At 46.7% G+C, this 15,969-nt stretch overlaps 1 protein-coding gene across 4 annotated transcripts in view; it reads right to left on the reverse strand.

The window, feature by feature from the left end:
- vps54 (VPS54 subunit of GARP complex) overlaps positions 1-15,969 on the reverse strand; it is a 69,532-nt gene that overhangs the window by 14,086 nt on the left and 39,477 nt on the right. For 2 of the 4 annotated variants that reach the window (XM_033026314.1, XM_033026315.1), the window contains exons 13-16: positions 14,299-14,440; positions 6,974-7,155; positions 4,419-4,531; positions 4,241-4,304 (exon numbers count right to left, since the gene is read on the reverse strand). In XM_033026314.1, coding sequence (XP_032882205.1) covers positions 4,241-4,304; positions 4,419-4,531; positions 6,974-7,155; positions 14,299-14,440 — 501 coding nt within the window. The remainder of the gene's footprint in view (positions 1-4,240; positions 4,305-4,418; positions 4,532-6,973; positions 7,156-14,298; positions 14,441-15,969) is intronic. The other 2 variants (XM_033026317.1, XM_033026316.1) reach the window with 2 other exon arrangements.

Below are 15,969 nucleotides of genomic sequence, written 5' to 3' on the forward strand. Positions count from 1 at the left end.
AGGACTGTTGTTACACAGGGAGGTAACTGGAACTTGCACAGCTGCATCAGACTGGACATAAGTTCATGTCTGTCCAGGACATTAGTTATGGGGAGGGATGGATAAACTGGGTTACGGAGGTCAGGCAGTGATACATGTGTGAGGCATATTCAGAATGTTCTCCCCACGAGGCAGTATCATAAACAAGAGGGCACGGAGATAAAGGGGCTTGACAAGGGGTAATGTTTTAAACAGAGCGTGGTTGGTATCCGCCAGAGGAGAGTCAGATACAGTCAGTGTGTTTAGGAGATATGCAGACAAACACGCAAACATATGCTGTGTGGAAGGATACGGAGCCAATGCGGACAAATTAGACCACTGTTGATTGGCAAAAAGGTAGGCATGGGCATGATGGGCTGAAGGGTGGTCATCGTGTGTGGACTCTATCGCCACGTGCAACTGAGGACCAAGTTACTGCTGCATGTATTTGGGACTATATATGCACGAGGTAAGATGCCAGTCAGAGACAATGGGATCAAATGTAAAAGGTGTAGAATTCACAACACACTGTGTAGAAGTAACGTCTACATCAGCTGCTGCCTGGCGTGAAGCCCACACGTCAATACAAATCGCTCGTCACAGTCTGCCAGTCATTGTATACCTCTTGAATCAAGTCTCACTTGCCTGCCTTTCTCATCAGCACGTATACACTGTCAGAGACAGTGGGGACTTGACAGAGATTGCCGTCACTAATCAGTGGTGGAACATTATACAGGTCAAAATGAGTTATTTACTTGCTGTGCTACCTGCTTGAAGCAATTCTCTATTTCACAAGTATTAATATTAGAGTAGAGGGCTAATCGGGAAACTGGGGGTAGAGTGACACTCTACTGGAGTGAGGGAAAGAATTTCACTGTGGTAACAATGAACATATGTGACTATAAAAAGCACCATATTTACTTGCACTGTAATAGCTGAAGGTTTAATGCTGGATGAAGCATGGAGCTGAATGGACAGCCTCTGTCCTGGGACTGGTTCACACCCTGCAGCACCAATGTGGGAATGTGCTGCTACATTGCCATCATTGCAGCCACAGTTCATCTCAAGTCACAGAGATTCCTGTGTTTGATGTTTAAGAAGGAACTGCAGATGCCGGAAAATCGAAGGTGGACAAAAATGCTGGAGCAACTCAGCGGGTGAGGCAGCATCTATGGAGCGAAGGAAATAGGCAACGTTTCGGGCCGAAACCCTTCTTCAGGCTGATGTAAGGTCTCGACCCGAAACGTTGCCTCACCTGCTGAGTTTCTCCAGCATTTTTGTCTACCTGTGTTTGATGTTGTAGCTTTGAAAGTTGCTGCTATCCTCCCCACCCCCACCCATCCCCTCCCACTGCCCCCCCCACCCCCACCCATCCCCTCCCACTGCCCCTCATCCCCTCCCACTGCCCCCTCCCCATGCATGCCCCCCCCTTCCACCGCCCCCCACTCCCACCCCACACACCACTGCCTCCTCCCCCCCACCACTGCCCCCTCCCCGGCCCTCAACGACTTCAAAACACAAATAAAAGCTGAGCAAGGCAGGCAAGTTATTGATCTATAAACGAGTTAAGATACAGGGGCTGTGATGGCGTTAATGGGTGATCGATGGTCCACATATTCTTGGGAAATATCACTAGTTCCCAATGTAAATGTCTCCTTATCTGCAGCTCTGCGATTCAGTGAGTACACAGACCACCAGGTTGTGATTTGCTGTTGGGAATAGCTTTGTTGTTGGTGTTTAGATAATAGGTGTAGGAGAAGGCCATTCGGCCCAGCATTGCCATTCACTGTGATCATGGCCGATCATCACAATCAGTACCCCGTTCCTGCCTTCCCCCCTTATCCCTTGACACCACTATCTTTAAGAGCCCTATCTAACTCTTTCTTGAAAGCATCCAGAGAATTGGCCTTCACTGCCTTCTGAGGCAGAGAATTCCACAGATTCACAACTCTCTGTGAGGAAAAAGTATTTCCTCATTTCCGTTCTAAATGGCTTACCCCTTATTTTTGAACTGTGGCCTCTGGTTCTGGAACATTCCCCAACATCAGGAACATGTTTCCTGCCTCTAGCGTGTCCAAACCCCTAATAATCTTATATGTTTCAATAAGATTCCCTCTCATCCTTCTAATTTCCACAGTATACAAGCTCAGCCGCTCCATTCTCTCAACATATGACATTCCAGCCATCCCGGGAATTAACCTGGTGAACCTATGCTGCACTCCCTCAATAGGAAGAATGTCCTTCCTCAAGTTTGGAGCCCAAAACTGCACACAATACTCCAGGTGTGGTCTCACTAGGGCCCTGTACAACTGCAGAAGGACCTCTTTGCTCCTATACTCAACTCCTCTTGTTATGAAGGCCAACATGCCATTCGCTTTCTTCCCACCTGTTTGATGGGAGTGGGTTGGGGGGGGGGGGGGGGGGGGAGATGGCGAAATTCCTCAGCAATGAACTCTGGGCAAAACATTCACATATTTTAATTGGATTTCACAAGTTATCGGAGTAGAATTAGGCCATTCAGCCCATCGAGTCCACTCCGCCATTCAATCATGGCAGATCTCTGCCTACTTAATCCCATTTTCCTGCCTTCTCCCCATAACCCTTGAAAACCGTTCTAATCAAGAACATGTCTATCTCTGTTTTAATGCCCTGTCCCACATTCCCGAGTTACTCACGAACTCTTCCTGAGTTTTCCCCTTGATTCAAACTCGGAGAATTACGGTAATAGCCGTTCGTAGGTACTCGGGGCGATTTTTTTAAGTCGCGGACATTTTTCAACATGTTGGAAAAAATGTCCCGACTTACCTGATGCCCCGTGTTCCTACGGCTGACATTACGAGCCGCTACGAAACATCTACGGACTCCTACGGACTCGCTACCGACATTCCCCGAGTTCGAATCAAGGGGAAAACCCGGGAGAGTTCGTGAGTAACTCGGGGAAAGTGGGACATGGCCTTTCACAATGTCCACTGACTTGGCCTCCACAGCCCTCTGGAGCAACGAGTTCCACAGATTCACCACCTTCCTTTATATCATAACCTTGTATTACTATGACGTGTCATTTCATTAAGAATCAATAAAACACCTTGTTTAAAGAAGGAACTGCAGATGCTGGAAAATCGAAGGTAGACAAAAGTGCTGGAGAAACTCAGCGGGTGCAGCAGCATCTATGGAGCGAAGGAAATAGGCAACGTTTCGGCCCGAAACCCTTCCGGGTTTCGGCCCGAAACGTTGCCTATTTCCTTCCGGGTTTCGGCCCGAAACGTTGCCTATTTCCTTTGCTCCTGCACCCGCTGAGTTTCTCCAGCACTTTTGTCAACCAATAAAACACCTTGATCCTTTTAACCCTTTAGGTAACCTGTGAACTTTGAAAAACCATAATCTTCAATCGCCGTAGCGATGAAACTTTTGCAGGGTTATGGAGGGGAATGATTGATGACGGCTGACTAAATGTCAGTATTTTAATTCTTTTGGATTTAGTTCAACTACATATTTGAACGACGATTGAAGCATTTGAACTAGTGTTTCACTGAGAGGGGGGTAGTTGATTGGATTTGAGTATAGGAGCAGGGAGGTTCTACTGCAGTTGTACAGGGTCTTGGTGAGACCACACCTGGAGTATTGTGTACAGTTTTGGTCTCCAAATCTGAGGAAGGACATTATTGCCATAGAGGGAGTGCAGAGAAGGTTCACCAGACTGATTCCTGGGATGTCAGGACTGTCTTATGAAGAAAGACTGGATAGACTTGGTTTATACTCTCTAGAATTTAGGAGATTGAGAGGGGATCTTATAGAAACATACAAAATTCTTAAGGGGTTGGACAGGCTAGATGCAGGAAGATTGCTCCCGATGTTGGGGAAGTCCAGGACAAGGGGTCACAGCTTAAGGATAAGGGGGAAATCCTTTAAAACCGAGATGAGAAGAACTTTTTTCACACAGAGAGTGGTGAATCTCTGGAACTCTCTGCCACAGAGGGTAGTTGAGGCCAGTTCATTGGCTATATTTAAGAGGGAGTTAGATGTGGCCCGTGTGGCTAAGGGGATCAGAGGGTATGGAGAGAAGGCAGGTACGGGATACTGAGTTGGATGATCAGCCATGATCATATTGAATGGCGGTGCAGGCTCGAAGGGCCGAATGGCCTACTCCTGCACCTATTTTCTATGTTTCTATGTTTGAGGCCGGTACTGATGTAAACCTGCTTGACCTGGACTGACCACTCACCCAACTACAGCATACTTCTCCCCATCCACAGCCAGGAACTCTGGTGGCTTTCCTTCCTGTGGGCCTGGAAATGGAAAGAAATTCACTTTCAATGCAATGAAAAAGCAGGCCGTTTGCAAGAGCCCAGAGCTCCCTAAACTGGGATGTTTGTGCAGAAGTACGTAAGTAGTAAATGGACCTGCGGCTTTCTTCTCGGGTAAAGCAATCACTCCGTCTTCAATGGAGTTCACCAAGTCCTGGAACTCAGCTGGAACCTCAGCTTGCTTCCAACGCTCGTTGTCCAACAGGAGACTGCAGCAAAAACAAAACAAATCACACAGCTGACACCCCCACACAACCAACAACACACAGTCTTCAGTTACATACTAAACTGACATGATAGATGAAAACCTTGCACTTTTGTGATGTGTGCTGGCTTGCTGTGAATTAGCCATCAATGCGTTGTATGGGAACACTGAGATGCCAGTGAGCAGATGAAACAATGCAAGAGAACACAAGGAAAGTACTCATTCTTCACTTTCCCTCCCCCTATAATAGTGAAACAGATAGATACAGAAGGACAAACACTTGCGACTATACTAATACTTTCAGCACAAGGGTGGAATGAATCCTAGACTTTGATTGATGTGCATGTATTAGTGTCTGCATTGAGAGAAGACGAGATCCTGATTGTCCGGTTCAGACTGCTTAGTCTGGTTTAGTTTAGTTTATTGTCATGTGTATCAAGGCCATACTCATAGCGTCATAGAGTCTTACAGAGTGGAAACAGGCCCTTCGGCCCAGCCAACATGTTCCATCCGGCCCTCACAAAGTCCCATTTGGTTGCGTGCTGTCCAGTCAGCAGAAAGACATGCCTGACAATGTCCTCAAGTCAAATAAAGACTAGTCAGAGTTAAAACAAAATCACCATGCCAGTGACCCTGGCTGCAGGCTCTGATCAACACCTGTGTGCACTTGTTCCTATTAAACAAAGTGCACGCCCAGCCATGGACAACAAGCCCACCAGATAGAACTTGAGTATGGTGGCAGCCTCAGTCCAAGCAGTTGAGATCTGTGATGCTGACTGTGAGGAGGTTGCACGTTCTCCCTATGACCAAGACGGATCCCCATTAACTTTCACGTCCCAATGACGTGCTGGTGGTGGGTTAACCCGCTACTTTAGATGAAGAAGGGTCTCGACTCAAAACGTCACCTATCCATGTTCTCCACAGATACTGCCTGACCCCGCTGAGTTACTCCAGCACTCTGTGAAACGTCACCTATCCATGTTCTCCACAGATGCTGCCTGACTCGCTTAGTTACTCCAGCACTCTGTGAAACGTCACCTATCCATGTTCTCCACAGATACTGCCTGACCTGCTGAGTTACTCCAGCACTCTGTGTCCATCTTTACTGTAGATGACCACCTAGTCGGGTCGGTGACAGGAGAAGGGTGAGCCAAAGGGGCATGTGAGATGGAACAGACTACTGGGAAATAAGTGGAGGAATGAGACTGATGTGGTTGCTCCGAATGCCAGCACTGGTGTGACGGCCCAAATGGCCTCTTTCTTGTTTGTAATACATGCAGTCTGTGTGTGCCATGACAGTGGGGGAATGACGTGCCTTTGAATGATACAATGCATAATGTTCCTATGTACTAGCTCCTAATTCATGATAGAATCACAGGGCACATTATGTACCAGCTCCCCATTCATAATCATTCTATCTCAATGCTCCCTTATTTCTGATATCTCTCTAACAGAACAAGGCAACGTATTTGTTTGGTAAGTCCACTGTTCCTTCTTTTAATGCAACACTGTCCTTTACATCAACTCATTGGAGAGCCTCGGACTATCTGTAAATCACTGGACTTTGTCATGCACTAACATTATTCCCCTTAGTCGATATCTGCACGCTATGGGTGGCTTGACATGTATGGCCTTTCTGCTGACTGGATAGCACGCAACTACAAAGCTTTTCACTGTACCTCGGTGCATGTAACAGTGAACTAAACACAACTAAACAACTGGCCTTGGCTTTAGCCATCTTTTAATTGTTTTAATAGTTTTTATTTTTCTAATAAGCAACATGCCAGAGTCTATCTTTACACACTTCAAGATTTAGATTTTTTTTGTTTGATCTCTGTGCCTATTAAAAGTTATTTACATCATGAACCCAAGATTTAGTGTTATTTTAGCTTTTCAATGCCGTTTTGGGGCCTATTACATGAACTACAACGCAGTGTCCACAACAACAGGGTCTGAGTAATAAACTTAAACTCTTGGTAGCCAAAAATGCTGGAGAAACTCAGCGGGTGCAGCAGCATCTATGGAGCGAAGGGAATAGGCAACGTTTCGGCCCGAAACCCTTCCGGGTTTCGGCCCTAAACGTTACCTATTTCCTTCCGGGTTTAGGCCCGAAACGTTGCCTATTTCCTTCGCTCCATAGATTTTCCAGCATCTGCAGTTCTTACTCAAACTCTTGGTGTTGAGTCTCATCAGATGCCCAGTGGCTGAATCAATAGTGCGTATTAGTGGAATAGTACGCACTAGTGCTCATCTCTGGAACATGTTCCATCCAACTCATGACCCCTCGGTACTTGTATTCACCGCCTTCGTGAGCTTTCACAGCGAGGCAGAGCTGTCTACGACCACGTCTTAAACCAGACACTCCACTGTGGCAGGTTCCCGAGGAGGGTTCTGGTCAGGGAATAACTGCGAGAGCATTCTGGGCACCCCCGATCTCCGGCCTTACCCCAGCTTTGTCTTGCGCTCCTCATGAAAGCGGTTGACAAACTTGTTGGCCTGGCTCTGAAGAGCGCCTCGAAGGGACATGCTGCGCCTGATGCAAATCACCTCCGTCTCCTGGACAAACATTTCCACGGTTCGCGAGAGGGCCACAAACTCAGAGGAGTTCAGCTTCTCAAGGAAACCATCCTTCAAGATAAGGAAACATGAGAATAAACAGCTGAGGTGAATGCCCATCCCCCACACTCAGTATTACATTGACAACTTAACCTCATAGAATGGACTGAGCCGCAGAGGGCCATTAGTATCCTGTCCTTTCACTGACAAGGCCTATTTCTGCAACCATATCAGATGCTTGTAATAAAGATGCCGAGGACCAGATCAGATGCTGAGGCGGAGATAACAACAAAGCTGAAAACCACAGGCTGGTGATGGAGGGGAGTTAACTGTGACACCAGTGGTACATTACATGCCGTTACACATGCAGGGGACCTGGTGAAATCAAAAGAAACAATATAGTTGCCGCTTCACTGCAAAAAGTGGGAAATGAAAATGGTCTTTTTTAGCAAATTCTCCAAGAAAAAGGAGGTTTGCAATCTTTCAGAAGGTTGTTGAATGTAAGGATGATGAACTGTGAAGGACAGAGGGAGTGGAGGAACACTGTTCATGAGAGAATGTCAAAAGGAATACCTTTGAAAAAATGAAGAATATAAAATATAGTCGTGCACATGCTGAAAATCTGAAATAAAAACAAACTGCTGGAAATACTTAATGTTTAAGAAGGAACTGCAGGTGCTGGAAAATCGAAGGTACACAAAAATGCTGGAGAAACTCAGCGGGTGCAGCAGCATCTATGGAGCGAAGGAAATAGGCAACGTTTCGGGCCGAAACCCGGAAACGTTACCTATTTCCTTCCGGGTTTAGGCCCGAAACGTTACCTATTTCCTTCGCTCCATAGGTGCTGCTGCACCCGCTGAGTTTCTCCAGCATTTTTGTATACCTGCTGGAAATACTTCACTGGTCAAACAGTATCTATGAAAAGAGAAACCCTTTCAGCTCAATCACCTTGCATCAGATTTGTTAATATATGTTTACAGTTACAGAGAACGAATGGTGGGGAGTTGGAAACAATAGTTTGGAAGCCTGGTGAATAAATGACAAAAAGTTAAATATAAAATGACGACAAGTGTGGAGATGGTGTCAATTGATTGCAATTACCATAGGAATTTGGAAAGAATGCACTTGCATCTCCTGGGATCCATGTTCCTTTCATCATTTACTCTTTCCCCCTCAACCTACAGAGCATCTTCTCCTCTGTTATACCTGCCCTTTACTTCTCACGAGCGGGGAAAGACTTGATTCATGACCTAGGGCCAATTACTTCCCAGGACACAAGGACCTGAACTCCAAGGTCTTGCAAGACGTTGTGGTGAAGAAGTGGAGGCACTGCTTGCCATCTTCCAAATTGCCGCCGAACGTGACAGAACACGAAGGAAGGATGACAACGGGGACAATGTGGAGCCACCCATGTTGAAAGTGGAGTACATTTTCTAAACAGTCCCCTAATTCAAGTTGCTGGTGTTGAGAGCAAACAGGATGTTTATCCGTCTCCACGTCACTGAGTTAATGAGTAGCTTTGGTGAATCATTTGGAGGCAACTAGGATGTTGCCTGTACTAAATCAATAAAGGCATCCTCCTGCAGTCATTAGAGAGCTCTGGTGTTTCTGCACATGGAATACCATGTACATCTGGCCTTCCAACCCCAGGAAGGACAAGCTGGGGGTAGAGGGATACCATCAGAGCTTCAATGGATTGATTTTGTAGTGATTAAAGTAGTGATGGCGGATGTGCAGGAGTGGGCGCCGTCTGTGTATGGCAGCCTGCCCGCAGTCCGTCTCTTCACCTTTTTTTTAAATTTTAAGTCCTGTTAAAAAATGTTAGTTAGTTAGTTGGAGGTCTTTTATGTGGGGGGGGGGGGGAAACTTTAATTCTTAGTCCCCTACCTAGTCGGACAGGCAGCATCCTTCTAAGCTGTTTCTTCGCCCCGTCCTCGCGGCCTACCATCGAGAATGGAGCGGCGTTTCCTGTCGGGACCGGCCGGGACTACAGCTTCGGCGGCGGCGCAGCGCTGGGATACCAACACGGAGCGGGCGATACCATACCGGGTCGCCGTGCGGTAAGCTCCGGAGCGCTTTGGCCGCCGACTCCCAACATCGCGGAGCTGTGGCTGCGGGCGTCCGGCCACGGGCGGCGCTGGATTTGGAGCGCCGCGGAGCCTGGGATCGAGTTGCCGGGGTTGGAGCTCTAACCGGCGCGGCCTGAGGGCTACGAGTGCCCCGGTCTCCGGGGAGGAGGCAGCCGCTCCAGACTTTCCAAGCCGCTTGAGGAATGTTTCATCCAACGCCGGATGTTCCATCTTCACGGCAAGAGGGCCCTGAAAATCATCGGACTGGCTGCAAGGCCAAAAATGGGCCCGACCTCGGGTGTTTCAGAGGAAGAGGACTTAACTTTCTGGTGCCTTTCCCCACAGTGGAAATTATTGATTCTGCTGCGGGGGGACGTTTGTGTTGAACTCTATAATGTAATGTATTGACTATTTTATTTTTTCTTTCATGTAAAGCACCTTGAATTGCTGTTTGCACGAATGGTGCTATATAAATAAATTTACCTTACCTTACCTTACCTTCTGGGAGGGTGTGGTGATGGGGGGGGGGGGAATTGAACAGACTGGACACACGTCCTTTGGTGTTTTGTTGTATCATTAAAACATGCAAATTGTTAATGAGCTTGACAGAGAATATGGGGTGGATGCTGTTGCTCCATGAATCAGAGGTTCTCAGAGGCAAGAAGACATTTAGCATGCAGAGGGGCAGTGAATCTTCATCGGGGGCCTGTGCAGGCTCAGTCACTGAGTACAGGTGAAAGAGCAACAGGTTTTTATACAGCATGGAATCAAGTGCCTTGACTTACTGCAGGGAAATGACTCGGGCAAGAGATCAGCTCGGATGTTACTGAACTGGTACAAGGGGACATGATGTGGTAAACTCTGCAAGTTATATGAATATTGGGCATGTTTGTAGTCATATTTAACCCAATACCTTAAATACAGGGGAAGCACGATAGGAAAAGAGGCCAACATAGTGCAGATAACTAGAAGGTAATGTTATTAGACAATAAATGGATTCAGGAAATGAGTAGACTGCAAGGTATACTAGCTGGAGTAAAGAGCAACATAGGAGGAGATTGTAAACCAGGCTGAGGGCAATATATTATGAGAGGAAAAGATCGGGTATACAAAATCATGAGAGGCATAGATCGGGTAGATGCACAGAGTCTTTTACCCAGAGTAGGGGAATCGAGGACCAGAGGACATAGGTTCAAGGTGAAGGGGAAAAGATTCAATAGGAATCTGAGGGGTAACTTATCCACACAGTGGTGGGTGTATGGAACAAGCTGCCACAGGAAGTAGTTGAGGCTGGGACTATCCCAACGTTTAAGAAACATTTAGACAGGTACTGGGATAGGACAGGTTTGGAGGGATATGGACCAAGCACAGGCAAGTGGGACTAGTGTAGTCTGAAGAAGGGTTTCGGCCCGAAACGTCGCCTATTTCCTTCGCTCCATAGATGCTGCTGCACCCGCTGAGTTTCCCCAGCAATTTTGTGTACCTTCGATATTCCAGCATCTGCAGTTCCCTTTTGAACACAATAGTTGGGACAGTGTTGGCCGGTGTGGGCAAGTTGGGCCGAAGGGCCTGTTTCCACACCGTATCACTCTGTGACTATAACAAAAGTCACTTTTCACAGCAATTTGCAAGGTGTTTGGAAGAATGGATTTCAAATGAAGAGGGGACAGAAACGTGAAGATTGATCACTGATGAATTATTGATCACTGATGAATTATTTCAAAAATGTCAAATTGGCCTGTAAACATTGTGTGGCAAGAGCATAAGAGAGCTGTGGGAAGTGAGAGTGTCAGTGAAACACCGTGGGTTCTCCAGGTACACACTGTCAGGGCCTTGAATAAACTAACCACAGCTCCAGGAGACTGTGTCTGTGTTCTGTGCTATCCAGGTCTTCACTATCCCCCCAACAGGCCACACAACCACCTCCTGCTTCCATCTCACATCATCCTCACCCGCTTATACCTCTCCCAATTCTGATGATAGGTGTCAGTCTGAAACATTAACTCTTTTCCTTTGAGTATAGGAGCAGGGAGGTTCTACTGCAGTTGTACAGGGTCTTGGTGAGACCACACCTGGAGTATTGCGTACAGTTTTAGTCTCCTAATCTGAGGAAAGACATTCTAGCCATAGAGGGAGTACAGAGAAGGTTCACCAGACTGATTCCTGGGATGTCAGGACTTTCATATGAAGAAAGACTGGATAGACTCGGCTTGTACACGCTTAAATTTAGAAGATTGAGGGGGGATCTTATAGAAACGTACAAAATTCTTAAGGGGTTGGACAGGCTAGATCCAGGAAGATTGTTCTCGATGTTGCGGGAGTCCAGAACAAGGGGTCACAGTTTAAGGACAAGGGGGAAATCTTTTAGGACCGAGATGAGAAAAACATTTTTCACACAGAGAGTGGTGAATCTCTGGAATTCTCTGCAACAGAAGGTAGTTGAGGCCAGTTCATTGGCTATATTTAAGAGGGAGTTAGATGTGGCCCTTGTGGCTAAAGGGATCAGGGAGTATGGAGAGAAGGCAGGTACAGGATACTGAGTTGGATGATCAGCCATGATCATATTGAATGGCGGTGCAGGCTCGAAGGGCCGAATGGCCTCTACTCCTGCACCTATTTTCTATGTTTCTATGTTTCCTTTCACCAAAGACCTTGCTTGACCAGTTTCTCTCCAGCATTGTGGGATGAAAGCCCCTCAGCAGGTCCCACGTGATGCCGCCCGTACATTTTCAGCCCTGTTCCTGCTGAACCTAACTGGAATTCCACATTGTACTCTGTAACTCTATGAGTTATTAACGCCAGGTTCAATCTCTGGTCACAGCCAGGCTTGAACATGTGGCTGTTAAGGGCCTGTCCCACTAGAGCGTCATTTGCACATCACACAGGTGGCGCGCAAAGATTTTGTGAATCCCAAAATCCTGGGGTGCCTACCCCACCACGTCTCACCACACGCCATGCGCCCATCACGTGCGTCGTGACGCCTAAATTATGTCGTGCAAATGACGCCTAAGTGGGACAGGCCCTTTACTGAATAAATCCACAAACACATTGCAAGTCAGCCAATCAGTGGACAAAAATCATTTGGTCAGTTCACCTCCCAGTCCACAGCCTGACCAAGTCTTACGGCCCGAGTTACCCAGTGCCTGAGACCCTCAGCTTCCTAACTCCCAGTCCACACGCCACTAACATTAACTATTTTATAATGACACTGTATTTATTTCTTACGTTATGCTAATGACTCCTGACAGTACGTGCTCCACAATGGAGTTCCCAATGAGATCACTAATTTCCATGTGATGTACAAACACTTAATATCATTTACAGAGCACAGAAGCTGGTGAATTCTTCATATGTAGAATGCCATCATTTAAATAATGATGTGCCAATCTTGAACAAGTGTATTGGGTTGGCACATAACCCCAAATTGAACACTGCCCTTCGTTACAAACCTAGATTGTTTGGGATGATGAAGAATTTAATGACAACATTCACCTTCTTCTGGGCCACTTGAAGCCAAATACTAAATTACAGCAAACTCAATTCAATCTTCAGAGCTGTCTATTCATTATTTTTCACTTGAAACACTTCAGTTTCTTATTAGAAAATGTTAATTAAGATGTGCAACACTTACACAGTTCAGGGACAAGGAGGATCAGTCCAGGAAGTCAGTTAAGGAGGAAGGAAATGAAAGGAAGAAAAGTCTGAGTAGAATCTTCACAAGGGCATCTGTGGCAGCACCACTATATCTGACAAATACAACACACTAACCCGTTCAACACTGTAAACCTCAAACCTATATACATATGTGTATACTACTGTTACATCAGCACACCCCACCCAGATCGACAAGGATGAATATGGAGGCATATCTGTATCTGGAGGTTATCCACAGTTCTGGCATCCGCAAGTATCTTGGATATTATGGGCAGAAATGTCCAAATGCCTTTTAAATATAGTTTTATGCCTCAACTACCTCCTCTGACAGCTCATTTCACATACCCACCACGCTGTGTGTGGACAAAGTTGCCCCTCAGGTTCCTTTTCAATCTTTCCCCTCTCACCTTAAACCCATGTCCTCTGGTTCCCGATTCCCCTATTCATCTATGCCCCTCATGGTTTTATGCACCTCTATAAGATCACCCCCAGCTTCCTGCAGTCCAAGGGATAAAGTCCTAGCCTGCCCAACTCTCCCTGCAGCTCGGACTCTGGCGTCCTGGTGACTCTCTGCCCTTGTGCTAGCTGAATGACAGTCTGGTATAAAACAGGGAACAAGTACAAATACAAATCAGCGTCTGCCACTAACTCAGCGTTGTCCCACACTGCAGCTGTCTGAACCTTGGACTGTGTTATACCCAGTGTCAGGTGGCAACAAGCAGTGCCAGGGTAAATCTCTGGACTTTGATCTGCACTCGCCCCCTAATCCCGCAAAACTATCACACGTGTCACTCGCCAGATCATACGAGGCGGGGCAAAGTAAATAGTAATAGATGGTTGTGGCAACCGTGCATGCAATCGAGACATTAAAATGGTGCAACATTGCTCTTGTATCAGGCCCGGTATTCCAGGAACTCAGACATTTCAACTAGCTGGCCAAATGCTGTAAGAGACTTTCATTCTGACACAAGGCACCATTTCTCACCAATGGTGAAAGATACTAGCTACTGCCTCTACCGGCTCTGTGCTCTGGAAGGCTGAGAAACTTGCTGAAGTCCAAATATTTACATGAGATGCGCAGGCTTTGCTAATTATTCACCCACTATTTCAATCGCTGGAGCTTTATGTAAATAGCTTCTTGATCAAACTCACACTTAAATAAATAACAAACCAGTTAGTCTGCATAACGAATAGATATACAATTAGATTTTGTTTCGCCAGAAAATGATTACAATCTTTATGCTGGAATGTAAGAGAGTTGAGGAAATAATTTCATAAAACTGCAACACTGACGAGGAAAGAGGCCCTTGGAAGGGAGAAATCCAGAAAGTTTAACACTTCAAAGAGAAAGAAGGCTAAGACCGCAAACTCCTCATGAAAGTTTGCAATGAAGAGCACATTTGTTACACCGTGTGGAGGAAATGCCAATGGCAATAAATGAATAAAGGATCACATTCATGCCAAAGTGACACACTTTGACACAGGGCTTTACCTTAGCTCTGGCCATGAGGAACTTGACACAGCGGTCATGGCACATGTCAGAAGCACTGTACAGCAGCTCTTGAATATTGTTGGCAACCCGGCCGAGCTCCAACTCTGTCAGCCGCAACTCCTCGCTCATCCTGAAATCACAACTGGAATTTATTGAAACTTTTCAGAAACTATTTCAGCAAAGTAACACAAAGAATATGCAGGAAGGAACTGCAGATCCAGATTTACACCGAAGATAGACACAAAACACTGGAGTAACTCAGCAGGACAGGCAGCATCTCTGGAGAGAAGGAATGGGTGGCGTTTTAGGTCAAGACCCTTCTTCAGTGTTTCTTGGGAAGACCTCCTTTGATCAGCCAGAAGCTTTTTCCTCTTCGGAGGGTGCAACTCCGCACGCACACGTTCTCCAAACGTCAGTGCAAACAAGTGTGTATACGGAGTGATCTCACATCGCATGGACCCCACAAATGATGAGGAATAAAGTGCACTTCTATGGTCAACGGGCCAAGATGGGTTAAGTAACAAAAACTTTTTACTGTACTTCGGTACACGTGACAATAAATTGAACTGAAACGGAGTAAATAAAAATCCTATCACCCACCCTCTCTCCCTCACCACCACTGAGTCCCCCCCCCCATCAATATCCAGCCTGAGTTGGCAAGTAACCTTCACACCACAGTGGTGGCAGACATTGACCATTTCCCATCTGGCAGGCCCTGACATTGTAGCCTCACCACCACTGAATCCCCCACCATCAATACCCTGGGGGCCACCATTGACCAGCACCTGCACGGCAGTGGCCATGTCCACAATGTGGCTGCAAGATCAGCTCAGAGACCGACTCACCTGCCTACACCCAGGCCCGTCCACCATGTACAGGTGAGGAGTGTGATGGAACACTCTCCCTCCACTGGCCCGGATCACAGCAGCTTCAACAACACTCCAGCTCAACATGATACGGGGTTCAGCAGCCACTTGATAGAGATCCCGTCCACAACCACTCACTCACTCCCCCACTGATACACAGTAGCAGTAGTCTGTACCATCTACAGGGTGCACTAGCAATTCACCAGCACTCCTCACACAGCACCTTCCAAACCTACCGCCTCTCCCAGCTGGAAGGACCAAGGGCAGCTAAAGCACGGGGAGCACCACCACCAGGAGGTTCCCCTCTTGGAAATGTATCGCACTTCCTCCACCGTCTCTGGGTCTCCCTCCCAAACAGCACAGCGGGTATCCCCACATCCCAACGGTTGCTTTGGTTCAAGGCCATCTCGGGATGGGCATGAAATATCATCACATTTGTACTGAATGGATGCTCGAGGGATGCAATTTGACGGCTATCTTCAGGGCTTCATTAAGATATGTTTTCGTGACATATTTCTAGAGAAGACGCCATTTAAAGCAAAGGATAATTTTTTTAACACAACTTTGTAAAAAAGTTGAAAATTAGGTGGAAGATCAGTTGAGAGAAACAAGAAACCGCAGAAGCTGAATAAGGAAGATGAAGAAGGGTCCCTACCCGAAACTTCACCTATCCATGTTCTGCACAGATGCTGCCTGACCCGCTGAGTTACTCCAGCATTCTGTGTATATCTAAGCAACTGCAGATGTTGGTTTACAAAAAGACCAAGCACTGGAGTAACTCAGCGGGTCAGGCAACATCTGTGGA

This window comes from Amblyraja radiata, chromosome 8 (genome assembly GCF_010909765.2).
Source record: "Amblyraja radiata isolate CabotCenter1 chromosome 8, sAmbRad1.1.pri, whole genome shotgun sequence".
NCBI classification, from domain to species: domain Eukaryota; kingdom Metazoa; phylum Chordata; class Chondrichthyes; order Rajiformes; family Rajidae; genus Amblyraja; species Amblyraja radiata.